The following is an 18,426-nucleotide window of genomic DNA, read 5'->3' as shown; positions in this document are numbered from 1 at the left end:
CCCCCGGCGCTCGGCGCGGTGGGGGGGCCGCCGAGCCTGTCCCGCCGGCCGCGGCGCATCTCTCCCTGCGCGGGGAGCGGCGCTTTGCCATTTGGTGCCGGTGGTGCTTCGGCGAGGGAAGGAGAGATGGGGGGACGGCAGGGGGGACTCCGGCTCCGGGCCGCCTGGTGGCCGCCCTCCACGCAGACACGCACATGGCCTGGCCGCAGCGCGCCCTGGGCCCGGTCGGCCGAGGCTAACGGGGCCGGGCGTAAGGCCCCCTGCCCGCCGGAAGGGGGCACAGCCTGGGCCTCCTTCCCACCCGGCGGGAGCCGGTGGCGGGGCACTGGTGAGCGCCGTATGGGAGCTGAGCCGTTGGGGATCCTGGCCTTTGTGAGGTGGGAGTCCTGGCCGGGCACCCACACTCACGCCTCTGCTTTCTAGCCTGAAGGCTCCCCCATGACCGCACCCCTGAGGTCGCCCCTGTAAAGTCCTCGTGCAAACGTGACTGCGGGCGGGCGGGTGCCTTGTGAGTCTGGCCTTGTGAGTGGGATGTGGAGTTGGTTCAAGTGTGCCCGTGAGTGCCGAGCCGTGTGGCTCCTGTCCCCTGGTGTTTGCATTGGGGGGAGGGGGTGGGGCATGTATGCATTAGGTGCTGCATAAAGGTGTCTCCCCAGGGGTGGCTGCAGGGGAGGCCCTGGTCCTGGAGGGGTCCCAGGAGGGGGTTATCTATGGACTTGAGTGATTCTCACCAGCTCCTGGTTTCACCATAGCCCTTGGTCTACCCCCTCCTGCAAACTCTACCACCAACACCACCTCCCTCACAAATGTGGGGCGTCCCATCCTCAAACTTACCAGCTACCCAAGCTGGGGTGCCCATCTGTCTCCTCTGCTGTCTTCTTTTTCCAAAAGGCCTATCCAAGAGTTGAGAACTCTGTGCTTTACACAAAGCTACAGGGGTCTACTCCTGCCCCAGTCCTCTAGAACTTCCAAGGCCTGTAGTTTCACGTGTCCATGGGAGAAGCACCCACAGGGGGTAGGGGTGCCCATGGGGACTCCCACCTTCAGGTAAGTGGCAGAGTATGAGCTCCATCCACTGGCCCACTGAGTTATGGGCGGTTGCAAGTATTAGCAGACCTTTGGTCATGTGGACTCCCTGTGTTCAGGCAGGAGGGGTGAGTGGGATGTAAAGGCCAGTCCCTGACCTCAGGGGACCACAGCCTATTTGGGAAACCAGACCTACCACACATGAAGCACAAGGCATATCAGACATGAGTCAGCCCAGTGCCAATTTATGGCTCAGGATAGGTGGTAATCGGCATTCAGAGAAGAGAAAGATCTGTGCACACAAGTGGGACCAGGGAAGGCTTTCTGGAGGAGGCCTGAGCTGGGTTCTAAAGGATGAATATGATGTGGGCAGGTAGATGGGCAGTAGAGGGCATTCCAGGCAAAAGAATATCCAGAGCAGAGGCTTAGAAATGGGAATAAGTGAGGAGTTTTGTTTTGGAGATTAGTGGACAGACTGGAGAGATTACCTCCCCAGGTTGACAGCAGTCACAGCCACCTTCATGGCTTATGCCAACCACTCAACCATCCTCAGTGCCACTCCAGTGCCCAGCCTTTGTGTGTGTGGGTCTGGGCTAAAGCCCAGGTAGAAATTTGGTAGAAAGGGGATCTCTAGGTCCCCTGCTAAGGGGGCGGGAGTGGGGTAGAGGAGGGGCACCCTGGACCATATGCCCTCTCTGGCCTTTCAGAGGATTGACTGAGGGCCCTTACATGGCCAGGGAGCACACCAGAGCCCAAGGGAAACTGGGGTGCAGGCAGAAGAGCCTCCCCGGGCAGAACACTGCCTCAATTCTTTGTCCTGACCTCTGAAGGCATTTTGAAGGGTTGAGGGCAAGGACCCCCAGTGCAATGCTGGGTCTTTTGGGCCTAACCTCAAATAAGTTTTCCAATAAATTACCCCTGGCATTGCCGCACCACCACCACCTGGATTCTGACAGTGCAGCCCCAGGAGGCCTATAAACTTGACCCACGGTTGTCCCAGAAGGAGGAGAGAGGGGTGTGGTCTTTAGGGGCATGGGCGGGACCAGGGCTCCAAGCTTGGGGATCTCAGGACTTGCCCCTCCTGTTTCCTGTCTTTCCTTCACCCTGGACTGCCAGCTACCTCCCCATCCCGTTTCTGGGGCTCCCTCACACCCCCTCCCCTACCCCAGTTCTCTTTGGGGTCTTGAGGCTGGCCCCACTATCCCTAGCAGCCCCAGCTCCTCTGGGTCTCCCACCCCACACCCCATTCCAAAGCCATCAGGCCCTGCTTGCCTCCTTCTGTCCACCCATCCACCTAAGCACCCACCCCAGCTCCTTGCCTTCCCCCACATTTTTCTCTTCCTGTTCTCATGAGCCTGATCCACCTCCCTCTTTCCAAAGTACATCCCCTATTGCCCTCACTTTCTCACATAGAGACAAAGACTCACAGACCCAGAAATAGACTCACACGGAGCTGGAAGACACGCACCCACACGCGCGCACCCGAGGCTCCCGTGGAGGGAGGCACACAGAGAAGGCGTTTGTCTGTGCACGCACGTAAACATCCACACCCACAGCCACCGCCGTGCCCACACAGGGATGCAGACACACTCGGCCGGCGAGACAAGGGCGCTCACATCTGTGGACGCAGGGGGACACCGCCTCCCCGGCACACCCACCACTGCCGCCAGTGGGAGGAAGGCCTCGTCCCAGCTCCGGCTCCCCCCATTCCTTCCAGCGAATGTTTCCCTACTTGGCCTGCCAGGTCTCTGGGGAAAGGGCCTCAGAAATGCAGCAGGAGCCACTTGGGGGAAAGTTGGAACTGACTGTTCCCTGCCTGGCCCTGCCGGCGGATTCCCTAACCGAGAAACTATTTGTGGCAAGAGCCGGGTGGCCGGCGAGCCCCCTGCCACCTCCCCTCGCGTCCCCTCCCCGCACCGCCTCCCGCGGCCCTCGGGCGGCCTCGGCTGCAGTGCCGCTGCCCAGCGCCCCGGAGCCGGCTTGCCGGCGTGCCTTGCGGCTTATCTGCGCTGTTTGGACAGCGAGGGTTGGAAAGGCAGGCTTTTTTGTCCCCGCCGAGTCAACAGGCAGACCCCGGGCCGCCGGACTATTTCTGTCTTATCAGTGCAGGAATGCGGCAGCCGCGGCGGCGTGGGCCGTGGGCCGTCGGGGCAGCCCTGACGGGGCCCCCTCCCCACTCCGCTCGAGTAGAAGTGTGAGAGAGCCCAGCAGGACTCAGAGGGGAGAGTTGGAGGAAAAAAAAAGGCAGAAAAGGGAAAGAAAGAGGAAGAGAGAGAGAGAGTGAGAGGAGCCGCTGAGCCCACCCCGATGGCCGCGGATGAAGTTGCCGGAGGGGCGCGCAAAGCCACGAAAAGCAAACTTTTTGAGTTTCTGGTCCATGGGGTGGTGAGTGGGGGAAAGTTAGCGGGGGAGGGTGAGCGAGCTGGCTCGGGCTGAATGGAGGGATGATCGGGAGGGGCCGGGAGGGGGCTCCCGTTCTTCCACCTCGCTAGCGAGGGCACCACGTCCCCCGGCCCAGCCCCAGGACTGTGCCGGCGCCCTGGCACCCGAACACGTCGTCAGGCGGCCGGCAGGGGATGGGTGCCCTGGCGGGGAAGGGAGGCGTTCGCATGGGTTCTTGTCAGGGGCTGTGGGTGGGACTTGGGGACTGTCCCCCCCAAGTGGGGGGGTCCCATCTGTACCAGTCGTGTTTTCTTCGGTTCTTTCCCTTGTGGGCCCAGGTGTTGACCCTGCCGTGGGGGTGGGGGTGGGGGACATGGCATGGGCTGGGCTGTCTGTTCATCGTTGGGAGAGTGTCTCTCTCTGTGTCTCGGGAGCAAGGAGCAGGTGACCCCTGGAGGCACTGAGAGCAGGAAGCTCTCTGGCTGGACAACCTCTACATCCAGTCAGGAAGGCTTGGGGGCTTTGCTGATGGCCTCTGACATCAGGGTCAGAGAGAGGCTCTCTGTAGGGACAGACCCCAAAGTAAGAGGTCTGAGGGTCCCCTTGGCGGACTCAGCCACCAACACTGCTGTCCTTAATGTCTCAAAGGTGTGAAGGAAGGGCTGGATCAGGGACGCGAGGCCTAGAGACCAAAGGGGAAGGACAGCACTGTCCAGGACTCCCTGAGGGTCTGGGAGGGAGCTGGGCCAGGTTGGTGGGGAGTGGGAGAAACAGGGACGCTAGGATTTGGGATGGGTGCTGGGGTTGGCATAGTGGAAGCAGTCAGGTTTCCTATGGCCAAATTTGGTTGTGACCCCAAGGAAGGCACATTCCCTCGCATCCTGGCCCTTCATTGGGGGTGGCCCTGGTAGCTGCCACAGCTCCCTGGGGCCTCTTGAGCAGATTCGCAAGTATCACTGGCCTTGATATATCATACAGCAGCTGATAAGGAAAATGGGCTTATTTGGGGTGGCCTGTCCTCCAGCCCCGAGGATCTTTGGAGTAATTTCCCAGGGGTGTGTGAGTTGGTCAGCCGAGTGACCAGTCCTCACTTTGCTGCTTGGGTGGGATTCCCTTTAAAAAGGCCCATCTAGGAAGGAGAGAGGCTGTACATATGAATTTTTTTTATTTGGCCAACTTAGAGCTTCAATTCTTGGGTGGCTGTGGGCCTCACTGCCCACTCCCAGGGCCCCGTCTATGCCAGTGGGGAATGATGGGACCTGAGCTCCATTCTGGGCCACCACCCTAGAGGTGTGAGTGACAGGGTCAGGTGGGTGGGGGGTGGAAGACACATGGACAGGCAAGTTTCACTGTGGGAGAGATGGACAGAGACAGCTGGCTGGCTGGGGGTTAGGGTTAGACAAACTGTAGGGCAGGAGGGAGAGTTGGCAGAAGGGATTCACTGGGCTCAGGGGCAGGGCTCCTCCTTATGTCTGGGGGCAGCTGCAAACCTAGGGGTAAAGTGGTAGCGTTTAAATGATAATGGGGACACAGGGTCTGCATCTCTTGCTCCCTAATCTCCTTCCTGCTCTCCCTGTCCCATTCCCCATCCTACCCACCCTCCACTTTAAAGCCACTCAGGCCCTCCCCTATCCCTTCTTCTAGAATTTGGACAAGTGGGGTTTAGAAAGTCTGTGGGACACTTCACTTGATGAATTTGCATCTCACCTGCATCCCATCTGAACACCTGGGTAGTGTCAAGGGGATACACCTGCCTCCTCTCCTGTCCATGACCCCCTTTGAACCCTGACTTGTGACCTCATTGGGGTGGGCTGGGAAGTAGAGGAGGTCTGTGGATGGGACCATCTCTGGTGAACCAGGTGGACAGGAAGGGAGAGATGGATCCAAGAGGAAAGGCAGCTGCTTTTGACCTACCCGAGCCCTCTGGGCAGTTCACCTGCAGTTGGCTGCCCCCGCCCCTCCTCCCAGTCAGAGAGTCTTGGTGGGGTTTGACCTCAGCCCCTCAGGTTGCCTCCAGCCCCACCTCCAGCCTCTACCTTGGGAGCAAATTATGGGAGTGAGCCGAGTCAGCGAAGCCCCTGGTTGTGGAGGCTTGGAATCAGCCAAGCGGGTAGGGGTTGGGGCTGAGAGTTCAAAAGTAGGCGCCCAGACAGAAGAGTAGGGTGCGATGGGGAGGGAGAATGCAAGGCAGGGTGGCCCAGGAAGTGGACTGGGAAGCAGGGACTGGGAAGAGGAGCGCAGGAGTCCCAGCTGGGAGCTCAGCCCCACCCTAGGTGAAGTAGCAGACAGCAGAAAGCCCTGGCCGCTCAGGAAGCAGCCGCTCAGGGCTGCCTTTGCCAGGAGCTGCGTGACCTTGGCTAGGTCGCTTTTCTCCTTGAGCCACAGTTGCCTCATCTGTCAAGTGGGATGGAAGGACCTGCTTAATCTGTGTTGCAGAGGAGCGTGTGAATGTGCACATCCTTTGAAAAGGTTGAAAGGAGCCATTAATATTCATTTTCGCGGTACCTTCCGCAAATCCGACGCTGGCAATGCCCTGTGCAGTTGCCTGGCTTCAGTTAGCTTCCTGCAGCGAGACGCAAAGCCCCTCCGCCAAAGCCGCGCGGTTCCGGCGCCCCCACCCTTCCCACCCCTCGCTCACGCCGGCGGCATCAGGGTCACCAGCCGGAGTTTTGGGGTGGGGGAGACGCGGCTCACCGCGCTTGGAGCGGGCCCGGTCTGACCCGCGGGCTCCTGTTTCTGCTTCACCCCCGCCCCCCACCCCCTCGCCTCAGCGCCCCGGGATGCCGTCTGGAGCCCGGATGCCCCACCAGGGGGCGCCCATGGGCCCCCCGGGCTCCCCGTACATGGGCAGCCCCGCCGTGCGACCCGGCCTGGCCCCCGCGGGCATGGAGCCCGCCCGCAAGCGAGCAGCGCCCCCGCCCGGCCAGAGCCAGGCCCAGAGCCAGGGCCAGCCGGTGCCCACCGCCCCCGCGCGGAGCCGCAGGTGAGTGGGACCCAGCGCGGAGGGGGCGGGCCGCAAGCCCCGCAGGGACCCGGTGGGCGAGGAGCGCGATTGGCAGAGGCGCGGAGGAATGAGCAGCGAGGAATGAGTCGTCCTGGGTGGGATACCCTCCTGGGAGGTGGGCTGGGGGGGCACTGCTCTGCTTTCTTTGTGTGCCCACCATAGACAGGCCGGGGCCGTCGCGTCCTTCTTGTCACCTGCTCGACCCTCTCTCTACCCCTTGTCCTCAGGTGCTGGGTGACGCTTCAGTCTTTGGGGTGGGTGGACTGGCAGAAGGGCTGAGGGCAGAGCTTTGGGACTGTGTTTCTCAAAGTGTGGTTGTCGGCTGCACCCTCCCCAGAATCCCCGGGCTTGACTGTTTAAAAGCCCCACTCCAGATCTTGGAAACCTGAATCCCTGACCAGGGGGCTGGAGCCTGGGGATTTGCCTTAAGTGGGTGTGTGTGAGGGGTCTGTGCTCAGTCCTGCTTTCAGGTGATTCTTAGGCACTCAAAGATTAAAGAGCTGTCATGATCTGCTCCGCTCAGGTCGGCCCCCAAGCCACCAGGGGCCAGCCCATTTCCTTATGAGAACCAACTGGTGGTACCCCCAGAGCCCCTGCTGGTGCCTGACAAGAGACATGCCCCTTTGGGTTTCACTACTTAGCCAAACACACATGCTTCCCTTTGCCCACCAGATGGGGGCCTATAAAAAGTGTGATATGGATTGTACCTCATTATTATTTTTTACACATCAAGGAAAATCCCGCTTATAGGAATACTATGAATTCTTTTACAAAGTGAATGGTGCTGTTACACAGTAAACAAGTCACTGATTTATCTCGTATAAATGGAGAGTGTCACATAGATAACAAATCAGACCTTTAATGAAAGCCGCTTGCCTAGCCTTGGATTTTTGGACAGGGAGGGGCAGTGGTTGAGAACACCACCTGGGGGCAGTATAGAGCCATCCTCTACGCTGGGTTCTAAGCTCAATTCACCAAGGATTTTCTGGGGTGCTTTCGGGAGTCAGAAGCAGCTCCAAGGTCAGGAAGAGTCCAAATCCAGCCCATGGTCACGTCCCCCAGGAGAACGTCCACACACACTCTCTGGGTCCCTATGGGTGTCTCTCTGGGCCCTGTTGGCGGGTGGGCCAAGGTAGAGTACCCTGCCTGTCAGTGTGTCCTTCCAAGCTCCGGTTAGCAGTGGTACAATCCTCAGCAACTTCACACTGTCACCTCCTGCTCCAGGGGGTCAGAGTGGGACGGGGTCAGCTTCCCTCCCTCTGAGCTCAGGCCACCTTAGGCGGTGCGGTGCGCCCCTGCTTAGCATAGGAAAGTCCTCAGAAGCCATCCTCCTTCCTTTGCCTGTCCTCCCTCCTCCCCAGCTTTCCTCAAACACTTGGCAGCTCCACCGCCCCCATCCCCTCTTAAATCTACATATCTCTGGCCCTGACGATGTGGTGGGGCAGAAGGGGGCTCCCAGGCCAGAGAAAGGACGGGGTCACCTCTGCTCTCTGTGACAGGACAGAGCGCCAATGCCACACACCACTGGCATAGCCCCTTGGGTGGGCAGACTAGCCGGCTGTGGGAACCCCAGCCAGGCGGGGGGGAGATGTTGGGATAATTTAGCAGGTGGCCTCGTTACTCCCAGATCTGTCGCCATGGTAACCTGGTTTTTTCTTTAAAAAATGTACAGTGCCAAGAGGAGGAAGATGGCTGACAAAATCCTCCCTCAAAGGGTGAGTGCCTTTCACAGCAGCCCCCAGCCCGCCCCCCACCCCTTGCTGCTCTGCTCTCCTCTCCCCCACCCCTCCCACCCTGGTCACCAACCCTCCCCCCTCAGGAAGAGAGCTTCAGTGGAACAGTCACTTTCACTTTTTGTTTAAAAAGCTAATTAAGAAGTGAGGCTCCTTAGGTCAGAGGGAGGGGGAGGGGTGGAGGGAAGGAGTGGAACCATAAAGGGGGAGCTTCCTGGGCCTGGGGAGCTGTGGACTGCACTACTGCGGTCTGAAGATACTGAGTGGGGTGGGGGCGTAGCACGGTTGAGACATCAGTTGCAATGACTGGGTGAGGTGGCACGTAAAGGCAAGCAACCACATAGCCTGTCTCGGGGACCCCAAGGTCCTAACCACTTCGCAGACACCCAAGGGAAGCCCAGAGGCTGTGACAAGGGAGAGGACAAGATGAGGTGAAGCCTCAGAGTTTGCTGGGCTCCATGGTGGCTCCAGCCTTCTCTAGTGATGAAATGGATGGGTCTCTCTAGGGGGAGAAGCAATGTTTATCCCTACACGTCGAGGTGGCTACTGCTGAGTCAGAATCCTGGGGAGAGGTCCCATTCTCACAAAATCCCAGCACCTGGCCAGCTCCCCTCCACGTCTGTGTACCCTGGGGTCACATGGCACGCACACATTCCACCTGCAAGACTGGCTGAGCTCCTGGTTCCCTGCCTCGCTCCTCCTCTTCCAGATCCGGGAGCTGGTCCCCGAGTCCCAGGCTTACATGGACCTCCTGGCGTTTGAGAGGAAACTGGATCAAACCATCATGCGGAAGCGGGTGGACATCCAGGAGGCTCTGAAGAGGCCAATGAAGGTGCCTTGATTTGGGGACAGGAAGCGGGCTCTGTGTCCTGTTCCCAGAATGGAGAAGCGGGGTTGCCCTGGGCAGGCGAGATATCCATTGTTCACTCTGTGGGACACTCTTTATTTCGACAGCAAAAGCGGAAGCTGCGTCTTTATATCTCCAATACCTTTAACCCTGCAAAGCCGGATGCTGAGGATTCTGATGGCAGCATCGCTTCCTGGGAGCTGCGGGTGGAGGGGAAGCTCCTGGATGACGTACGTCCTGGCCCAGGTCTCTCCAGGTGTCCTGGGGTGGATATGGGGCTGAGCTGAGGATAGAGCTAGACGTTTGCAGAGAGGGTCAAGGAGTCAGCCCTGGCCAGGGCTGGGTGGCCTAGGGAGACATCTGTGTGGAGGCCTGCTGCTCTACCCGACCAGCCCCACCCACGCCCTGCTCGTCTGCCCGCACGGTCCTTGTTCTGCCCCCACGGTCCCTGTTCCTCTCCCACAGCCTAGCAAGCAGAAGCGAAAGTTCTCTTCCTTCTTCAAGAGTTTGGTTATTGAGCTGGACAAAGACCTCTACGGGCCTGACAACCACCTCGTAGAGGTAAGACCCTGGAATCGCTGGCCCTGGAATCGCTGCCCTTCCACAGGCCCCGGTCCCTGAAGAATCTAGACCACAGTCCCGCCAGCTGCACCGATTTGGATCAGGGACCCCCTAGAGCCCCAGGCCCCAGCAGCCCAGATGGGCCCGTGAGGTAACCCAGCTCTTCTGCCCTGGACAGTGGCACCGGACGCCTACCACCCAGGAGACGGACGGGTTCCAGGTGAAGAGGCCAGGGGACCTGAGTGTGCGCTGCACGCTGCTCCTCATGCTGGACTACCAGGTCCGAGCCAGCCCACCCCTACACACGCGGCCCTCGGCCCCCCACACCCTTTCTCTTAGGGCGGGACCAGGCCTCCCAGGAGCGCATCCCAGGAGACCCCATTCTCTTCCCTACCCCCCTTTTCCAGAAGCATGTTTACAAGGAGCCCCATCCCGGCCCCACGCTGCCTGGCCCTGAGCTCTTTCCACGCCCTTTCTCATTTTCATGGTCACCTTTTCCCAGCCTCCCCAGTTCAAACTGGATCCCCGCCTGGCCCGGCTGCTAGGGTTGCACACACAGAGTCGCTCCGCCATCGTCCAGGCCCTGTGGCAGTATGTGAAGACCAACAGGCTGCAGGACTCGCATGACAAAGAATACATCAATGGAGACAAATATTTCCAGCAGGTAGCCTGAATCGAGGGACCAGGGACGTGGGGAGCAGGCAGTTACTGGTAGGGGAAGTGCCTCTACTAAGGTAACACCACCCCTACCTTCTAGATTCCCAGGTATCAGAAACAGTACATAGTTACAGTCTCAGAGCCAGAGACCAGGGTGCTAGGCCAGGCCCTAGCATGACGCAGCTCTGTGTGGGAGCCCATCTATTTTAGCCACCCCAGGTTAGGAAGATCTGGAGCCTACAAGGCCAACAGCTTTGGGAATGTAATATTCTTGGCACTTGGAGTTGGATCCCCAAGTTCTAATCCTGGGTCTTGACTCCGGGTAAGTTCCTTAGCTATTTTGAGCCTTGTCCCATCTTTGCAATGGGGTGAAAACACCTGTCCCATCTAATCCACTGGGCAAGTAGGAAAATCAAATTGTTGTGAAAGGGATTTGACAAACATTCTACCAAAGCAGAAATTACTGTTAATACACTTTAAATAAGTACAGCAGATAAATCAGAGGAGTAGAAAGAACAGCCGATGTTTATTGAGCACTTACCACGTGCCAGGCATTGTTTCAAGCACTTTATGTGTATTGATTCATTGACCTCTCACCACAACCTTGGGAGAGGAGTACTGCTGCTATCCCCATTTTAGAGATGAAGAAACTAAGGTCTGAGTCATTAAGTAACTTGCTCAGGTTGCATAGTAAGGGCTGGAAGCAGGATTTATACCTAAGCAGGACACCCCAGGGCCCTGTTCTCAACTGACCTGCAGCCACCCTAGTCCCCGCCCTGTGAGCACTGAGGAATTATACTTGCTCCTGGCTTCTTGTGGTCTTTCCAGAATGAAGGATCTTCAGCTGCACTTATGTTCTTTTCAAGCACAGAAGAGTGCTCTCTCTCTCTCTCTCTCTCTCTCTCTCTCTCTCTCTCTCTCTCTCTCATTCTCTCTCTCTCTGTCTCTCTCTCTGTCTCTCTCTCTCTGTCTCTTTCTGTCTCTTTCTCTTTCCTCTCTCTCTCCAGATTTTTGATTGTCCCCGCCTGAAGTTCTCTGAGATTCCTCAGCGCCTCACAGCCCTGCTGTTGCCCCCTGACCCAATTGTCATCAACCATGTGATCAGGTGAGGCCCCAACTTGCTCCTAAGACCAGGGAGTCATTGTGTCCGGCCCTCCCAGACCCTCCCATCCCTGTGCCCCCTCCCTCCCCCCTGCATCTGCCCTGGGGCCCTTGGCCTATGTGGGGGCAGGTGAACACCAAGGGCCGACTTCCTGGCAGCGTGGACCCGTCGGACCAGAAGAAGACGGCGTGTTATGACATTGATGTGGAGGTGGAGGAGCCACTGAAGGGACAGATGAGCAGCTTTCTCCTGTCCACAGCCAACCAGCAGGAGATCAGCGCCCTGGACAGTAAGGTGGGGCCAGAGCCCAGAGCTGGAGTGAGACTTTAAGCCAGAAACAGATGAAGCACAGACAGAACAGACAGGAGCATGGGCCAATGGCGAGATGAAGGACAGGGGGCTCTTCCCTCCTTCCCTGGGACTGCAGAGGCATGGGGAGCAGGGGACCCAAGGGATTGCCCTTCAAAGGAACAGCAACAATGCTCCCCCCACGTGCCCCCTCCTGCTTTCCCTTCTCCTCCCACATCACCACGGCCAGGTGAAAGCGTCTGTCTTTCTACCTGTAGATCCATGAGACAATTGAGTCCATAAACCAGCTCAAGATCCAGAGGGACTTCATGCTAAGCTTCTCCAGAGACCCCAAAGGCTACATCCAAGACCTGCTCCGCTCCCAGAGCCGGGACCTCAAGGTGAAGGGGCCTCGGGGAGCACTGGATGGAAGAAAAAGCGTATCGGGAAGACAGTAAACGCACACGGGGGCTGGAGGGGTCCAGGCTCAGGCTGACCCCACTGCTCCCTCCCAGGTGATGACAGATGTGGCAGGTAATCCCGAGGAGGAGCGCCGGGCTGAGTTCTACCACCAGCCCTGGTCCCAGGAGGCTGTCAGCCGCTACTTCTACTGCAAGGTGTGGAGGGGCCCGTGCACCTCAGGCCCCCACCTCTTACTCCGAGAGAAACCATGGCCCTCACCTGGTGGGAGCCCTCCCTGCTCCCAGATGCTGTTCCGGGTCAGGCAGGGGGAGGGCCAGGTGGTGGGAGTCGTGCTGTCACTCACCAGCACACTAACCCTGCTCCTGCTCTGACTTCTTTCAAGGTCCAGCAGCGCAGGCAGGAGCTGGAGCAGTCGCTGGTGGTACGTAACACCTAGGAGCCTTGGGAAGGAGCAGTGGGCCGCGGGGCCCAGGTCTGTGCCCTGGGGCTCTGCCGTCACCCCTCTGCCGCCCGCCTGCCCGCCTGCCTGCCTGCCTGCCTGCCTGCCTTCGGGTGAGGCGGGGAACTGGATTAAAGGTCATTCATCTGCTAGCAGCCGTGTGGTCATTGGCAAGTGGGAAGGAGGAGGAAAGGGAAGGCACTGGGTCCCCCTGGGAAAGCTCCCCAGCCCCCTCCCTCAGATTCTTCTTCTCACTCGTTTTCCCTAGACCTAAGAACACTTTGGCAGAAGACACTTTTAATAACATTTTCTTATTAAAAAAATACAGCAACAAGCTCTCCATCTGTCCATCCATCTTGCCTCGCCCTCCCGGGGCTGAGGCCGAAAAGGGAAGAGTGCACGGTGCAGGCCCCGGGGTGGGGGGGCTAGGTGCTGTTGGCCTGCTCCTGCTCAAACAGCGCCATGGCCAGCTGGGCACGGCCCCCCAGTCCCTCCAGGTTGCTGAGGCGGCAGCGGTGGTAGAGTTCCTCGCTGAGCCGAGGGCTGCAGTCCCGCAGGGAGAACTTCTGCACCAGCCCTGGCTCCACGGCCCGGAAGAGGTGGAGCCCTGAGAACCGGAGGAACACATCCATCACCTCCAGCCCTTCCTCCTCTTCCTGGCCGGCCAGTTCAGCAGCCAGCCGGGCGCGGGCCGCCAGGTAGTCGGCGTTGTAGAAGCAGCCCTCCGCAGACGCGTGGCGGTCAAACCTGCCTCCCACAGGAGCCCCCCGGGAAGGGTCAGCACCAGGAGGGGATGGGGGGTCAGGGCCAGCCCCCGGGGGCCCTGCAGGAGACCTCTGTGGTGCCAGCGCGGGGTTGAACTCCTGGAAGTGGACTGGAAAGAAGGCCTGCCAGCCGGAGATGGCATTCATGCGGCAGCGGTTCAGGACTTCGGGCCCCGGCCGGGTCCACACAGTGGTGAGGAAGAAAAGCGTGTCCACCGGGTGCTTCTTCGAGACCACGTCCATGAGACGTACCTGGGAAGGCGCCTCTGCTCGCACGGCGAGCCAGGCCAGCCTCGTCCCAGGGTACCGTCGCTCTAACTCAGCCGCTGCGGCCTTCACCCCGAGAAATGGGTCCAGGGCCCCTCGGCCACCTTCCCGCGGCCCATAGACCAGCAACAGGGTGAGCAACGCGTGCTCTCGTGGTTCCAGAACGCTGGCCGCAAAGGCCTCGAGGAAAGCAGGGGCCACGGCGGCTTCGGCCACCAGGAGTGGCAGCACCAGCTGCACGCGGGTGGCCTCAGTGACGTAGGGCATCGGTAGGATTTCTACCCGACTCAGGGGCCGCAGCAAGCTGACCCTGCGAGCCAGGGCCCGCCGGTGCCCACGCTGAGTGACGGCCTCCAGCAGTAGGTCCAGCGTGTACTCCATGCCCCGCGCTGGGTCGAAGCGCCGGTAACCATTGAGCAGACGCTGCTTCTGGAAGCGCAGGCGCGGCTCATAGCGCCGGTTCAGCTGTTCCACGGCCGTCTCCACAGCGTCGCCCACATCTGCCCGGTTAGCCCCTTGCAGTGGGCACTTGGGGGCCCCGTCTGCACAGGAGAAGGTGTGCTGCTCTGTGAAGTAGTCCCAGCCAAGCACCTCAAAACGAGAGTGCGGTGTGAACGGGGCCGGGAGCCCCACGGGCCAGCTGAGCCCTGCCTCTCCCTCAGGGGTCAGCAGGGTCAGGTTCCGGATCTGAGCCTAGGGGGCGAGGGACACACAGTAAGTGCCCATCTAAGTAGCCAGGACCCAGCCTGTCCTGGGCTCTGAGCTCTGGCCTGACTCTGCCGCCCCTCAGCTAATCCCTGTACTTGACATCCTGTGTGAACCGCGGTAAGCATCTGAGATGAATCACACCCACTTCACACCAGTGCCGAGGAGGACGAGGGGGGCATGTGCTGTGGTGGAGGGCAAAGCACACCAATTACAAAGCTCGGCAGCCTCTCTCTCCCACACCCAAAGCGCTGCCATCCTCCTCAGGACGGGACCTTGGCTTTCACCTGTACTCCACCTCTCACAACCTCTACAATCAACTAGGCAATTCTACCCTTGGGTTCCTTAGGGACAGTACTAGGAGTTCAGGGACTTTGGGTTTTTGCCTCCTCGGTGGAAGGAGCTAGTGGAGAGGAGCTAAAACTATTCTAAGCAGTGTACCAGGCCTAGGCTCACAGTTTACCTGCAGACCCTGTCACTGCATCTAAGTTGTGCCAGGAGCTTCTCTTACAATTCACCTGGACCCCAAAGGCCCCTTCTCCCTGGAGCTGTCAGTCTAGGTAAGGTCAACCTCCCCTCCGCCGGCTGCCCGCTCACCTGCAGCTGTTCTATTTCGCTGTACGCCCGCTCCAGCTCCAGGGCGCTGAAGCGCTTGTGTAGCCGATACATGAGGGTGCCCTCGGAGACAGGGTGCACGGCAAAGGCACTCAGGAAGGCCGGGCTCCCCTCCTTCTCTGGGTCTCTATTCTTGGCCAGTTCAAAGGAGCGATACTGCTGCCCCTAGAGGAACCAATCACACAAACCAATGCCCCAAGTGAAGAGCTGTTGGCCCAACCACCCGACCACACTCAGCATTCAGCCCCATGACTGCTGCTGCCAGGAAGGGAGGAGGGAGCAGGAGCTCGCTCTCATGCCCCCTCAGCCTTGGCCTTCCTCTTACGTGACACTGGAGTTTCGGAAAGAGAATGCCCTCTTCCCCAAAGAACCCGACTGTTTCTCGGGGGAATGAAAGCCCTGAGCCACCAAATACTCCCCAAACGCCCATTCATCCCCTCTGATTCAGTCCCAAAGACAGGGGGGCTTTCTCTAGAACAGTCTCAGATCCTTCATGACTGAGTGTGTCATGGGAGGGGGTGGAGGGTGAGGGGCTGTTGGGGGGAGGACGGGTGAATAGGGGCACCTTTCTCTCATGTTCACAGGGTCCCTGACAAGATCCCACTTTTGGGAGCCCCCAGGGTCTAAACAGCCCAAGGGGAGCAGGGGAGCCAGAGCAGCGCCCAGTGGCTGGAAAGGGCAGAACAGCGGGCTGCTAGGAAGGGGCCGGCAGATCCCAGCCTGAAGACCAACCCCTCCGTCCTCCTAACTCCTCAGGGAGCGGGACTGACTTGACAGGGCTGTTACCTGGTGCTGAGAGACACAGCCGATCCCCAGAGAGTCAATGAGGCAGCGGCCAAGCCACTCGTCAGGACGGGCGCTGAGGATGTCTCCTCGGCAGCCATCCAGGTGTGGGCGCAATCGCAGCAGGAGACTCCGTGACAACAGGTAGCCGAAGCCCCCATGGCAGTACCGGGCCTGCTCGCCGGCACCGATGAACTCCTCTGCCCGGCCCAGGTACAGGTCTTGGTTAATGCTGAGGTGGCCGGCAAGGGCTGCCAGGCGGGGGGCCTGCACATACGTGTCATCCTGCATGATGAAGAACCAGTCGTAGTCTCCTCCGAAGTGTGAGTGAAGATGGCGCAGGGTCTCTGACATGAGCCAGGCTGGCCGCTCATCCCCATGTGACACCACCTGCATCCCTGCCGGAACCCGGGCCCCTCGCTGCCCGGTGAAGTAGAGTAACCGAGGGAAGTGGTGGGCCACTGTGCGGTTCACGGCCACGGCCAGAGTGGACAGTGTGGCCCGGGAAGTAAGGACAGCCACCAGCAACCGCTCACGAGAGCCCAGCTCTGTCTGGATGTACCGAGTCCTGTGGAGAGACCGCGTGCCAGGGGTCACGTCCCTCACCTTTAGGAACCCAGCCCGTCCAGCATTTACACCCTCCAATGAATGAGTGAGTTGGGGGTGAGAAAAGAGAAAGGAAAGGCGTCCTTATCGATACTCATTAGCTCTTGGAGTGAGCAACCTCTGAGCAGCCGACTCTGGAATTCATTTGGAGAGGGGTCTCGTAAGGACGGATTAGATGGGTTAGATGCAATTCCTGTCCTATTCAAGAATATCCAACACTAATTTAATAGCAATGAGTGAGATGGTCGTAGACTCAGGAGGAGAGAAAACATTGGAACAAACCATGATGGACAATAAGGCAAAGCGTTGCTCCAAGGAGCCCAACACGGATCGCCAGCGAAGGCAGAGGCGAGGCCTTCGAGCAGCCCTAAGCTGGGCTCTGGGGCCTGGGCTACGCACACTCACAGCTCTCACCTGAGCACCTTCTTGTAGGGCTTGCTGGGATCCCGGTAGTAGGGGACAATCCGGGGTCTGAAGTCGTCATCACTTTGGTCCAGCCGAGTTCTTGAGTCCTGTGGCCCTCCTGCTTCCCCCACGGCCTGTACGCAGGGATCTTCTCCCTCGCCCTGGATCCAGGAAACCCGCAAGAGGCTCAGACTGCATCCCAGAGACAGCCCGAGGATGAGGGGCAGTGCTGGCCGCAGCAGAGCCAACAGGGAGCTCAGGCGCATGTTGGTAGGCCCTGCCGTGTGTGTGCCCCGAGGGCACAGCTTCCAGGATCAATCAGGCCAGTCGTTGGACTACAGTTTTAAGCAGGGAACCTGGGGTCAAGGAGGCCAGCCCCAGAGCAAGGCGTGGTTGCCTCCCGGCCTGGCATCCCCAGGAAGCTGGACTGTCCCTTCTTCACAATCCTGTCTGCCTGGTCTTCAGTTGCCGAGATGCCAGATCCAGCCCTCAGTCCGAATGGTAATAAACATTAGAATCAATTTCACCCACTAATGGATTACGGTGAGTCTTCCAGTAGAAAAGGGAGAAACCAACTCAATCCTGCCAAACTTAATCCAAAAAGGACTACACACATCTGTAGACTGGCTCTACGTCAAGAGATCGAGAAGGGGTGGGGGTCAAAGCACATGCTCTACCCGAGCAGGGGCCCAGCTAGAGGAGCCCGCCCAGGTAGACCTGTCCCGAGAGCGCCTGGCTGGGCACGTTCCCACTCCGTTTACGGAAGGAGCCGGTGACTGGCTACCGAAGGCCGGCACCTGGGAAGGGATCAGGGCCTTTCTACTCCACTCCCGACGGGTAAGGAAACACAGGGCTAGAGTAACCCGTCCTTCCAGTCAGGAGTGGTCAGGAGCCCCTGGCATGGCCCACAGACCTTCTGCCACCAGAACGAGGTGGCAGGTGTGGTGACTCAGCACTGAGAGCCTCTCAGAGGAGCGCCACGGCTCAGGGAGCCATTTTGCCCCCCACTGTCCTCCCAACCCCACCTGCTGAGAGGTTGGTGCTGCCCACCTCCCTCTGAGAGGAGGCAAGAGGGAAGCAGGCGGCTAACTCTGGCTGTGTAAGAGCGACTGGGTGTCTGTTGTACCAGGGCCCTGGTACCCAAACCAAACCAAACCGAGAGGAGGAGCAGCAGCTGGAGGCGACGCGGGGATCCTCGGCAGAAACAGGGACGCTCAGCTCTGTGGCCGTCGCCAGGCCTGGCGCCCCTGCTCTACCTTCAGCGTCCAGGACCAATTCTAGCCCTGGAAGGAAGGCTCAAAGGGACCTTGAGCCGTTGGTCTCAAAACAGAAACAAACCCGGCTGCGTCACGGGGCCGTGGAGAGGGGGTGGGGGCAGGGGTGTCGCGGGTGGGGGGGGAAGGGCGAAGCCCCGTGCTCGGGCCCTGGGGGGGGCAGCACCCCGCCTGTGCCAGCGGGCGAAGGACACGCAGGGCCACCCCGAGGCCCGCACACGGAGGCCCCTGCAGCAGGGCCAGGGACACACTGATAACAAGATGACACCGACGCGACCGGCGACGCGACCAACACCGTTCCGGGGCTCGGGGGCGGAGGCGTGGGGGGGGACCTGACCCTGGGGCCCGGGCGCCACCCCTGTCGCCCCTCGCAAGGGGAAGGGCGGGGAAGGGGAACAGACCCCAGTGCTCGGCCGAGGCGCCGGCTCCGCAGCTGCAGCGGCTGCCACCTCACAGCCCGGCCAGCTCCTTCCTCTTCCGCCCGCTGTCACTCCCCGTCACTATGGTGACCGCATCCGGCCGCTCGCTCTGCCGCCGCGCTCTCT

At 59.8% G+C, this 18,426-nt stretch overlaps 2 protein-coding genes across 4 annotated transcripts in view; one reads left to right on the top strand and one right to left on the bottom strand.

Moving 5' to 3' along the window:
- The window catches only part of SMARCD3 (SWI/SNF related BAF chromatin remodeling complex subunit D3), a 26,765-nt gene extending 14,151 nt beyond the window's left edge, over positions 1–12,614 (top strand). Inside the window, exons 1-13 of one of the 2 annotated variants that reach the window (XM_081038447.1) lie at positions 2,882–3,411; positions 6,180–6,391; positions 8,085–8,127; positions 8,855–8,977; positions 9,100–9,222; positions 9,458–9,553; positions 9,732–9,833; positions 10,056–10,217; positions 11,218–11,315; positions 11,471–11,606; positions 11,879–12,001; positions 12,116–12,217; positions 12,406–12,614. In XM_081038447.1, the coding sequence (XP_080894573.1) occupies positions 3,334–3,411; positions 6,180–6,391; positions 8,085–8,127; positions 8,855–8,977; positions 9,100–9,222; positions 9,458–9,553; positions 9,732–9,833; positions 10,056–10,217; positions 11,218–11,315; positions 11,471–11,606; positions 11,879–12,001; positions 12,116–12,217; positions 12,406–12,459 (1,452 nt within the window). In that variant the 5' untranslated portion in view covers positions 2,882–3,333 and the 3' untranslated portion in view covers positions 12,460–12,614. Of the gene's footprint in view, positions 1–2,881; positions 3,412–6,179; positions 6,392–8,084; positions 8,128–8,854; positions 8,978–9,099; positions 9,223–9,457; positions 9,554–9,731; positions 9,834–10,055; positions 10,218–11,217; positions 11,316–11,470; positions 11,607–11,878; positions 12,002–12,115; positions 12,218–12,405 lie in introns of those variants that run through there. The other variant, XM_081038448.1, reaches the window with a different exon arrangement.
- Positions 10,709–18,426, bottom strand: CHPF2 (chondroitin polymerizing factor 2). 2 transcript variants are annotated; one of them, XM_081038444.1, is made up of 7 exons: positions 18,283–18,426; positions 16,617–16,768; positions 15,600–16,164; positions 14,796–14,978; positions 12,367–14,186; positions 11,873–12,022; positions 10,709–11,594 (listed from the first exon to the last, which is right to left on the bottom strand). In XM_081038444.1, exons 3-5 carry the CDS (start codon positions 15,990–15,992, stop codon positions 12,888–12,890), a joined length of 1,875 nt encoding a protein of 624 aa, XP_080894570.1. In that variant the 5' UTR covers positions 15,993–16,164; positions 16,617–16,768; positions 18,283–18,426; the 3' UTR covers positions 10,709–11,594; positions 11,873–12,022; positions 12,367–12,887. The 2 variants fall into 2 exon arrangements, with proteins under 2 accessions (XP_080894570.1, XP_080894569.1); XM_081038443.1 differs by lacking the exon at positions 18,283–18,426 and having other exon boundaries at positions 16,617–17,011.

Source organism: Rhinolophus hipposideros (genome assembly GCF_964194185.1).
Source record: "Rhinolophus hipposideros genome assembly, chromosome: 25".
Taxonomy (NCBI): Eukaryota; Metazoa; Chordata; class Mammalia; order Chiroptera; family Rhinolophidae; genus Rhinolophus; species Rhinolophus hipposideros.
The sequence above is the reverse complement of the archived record's forward strand: the minus strand, read 5'-3'. Positions and strand labels throughout refer to the sequence as shown.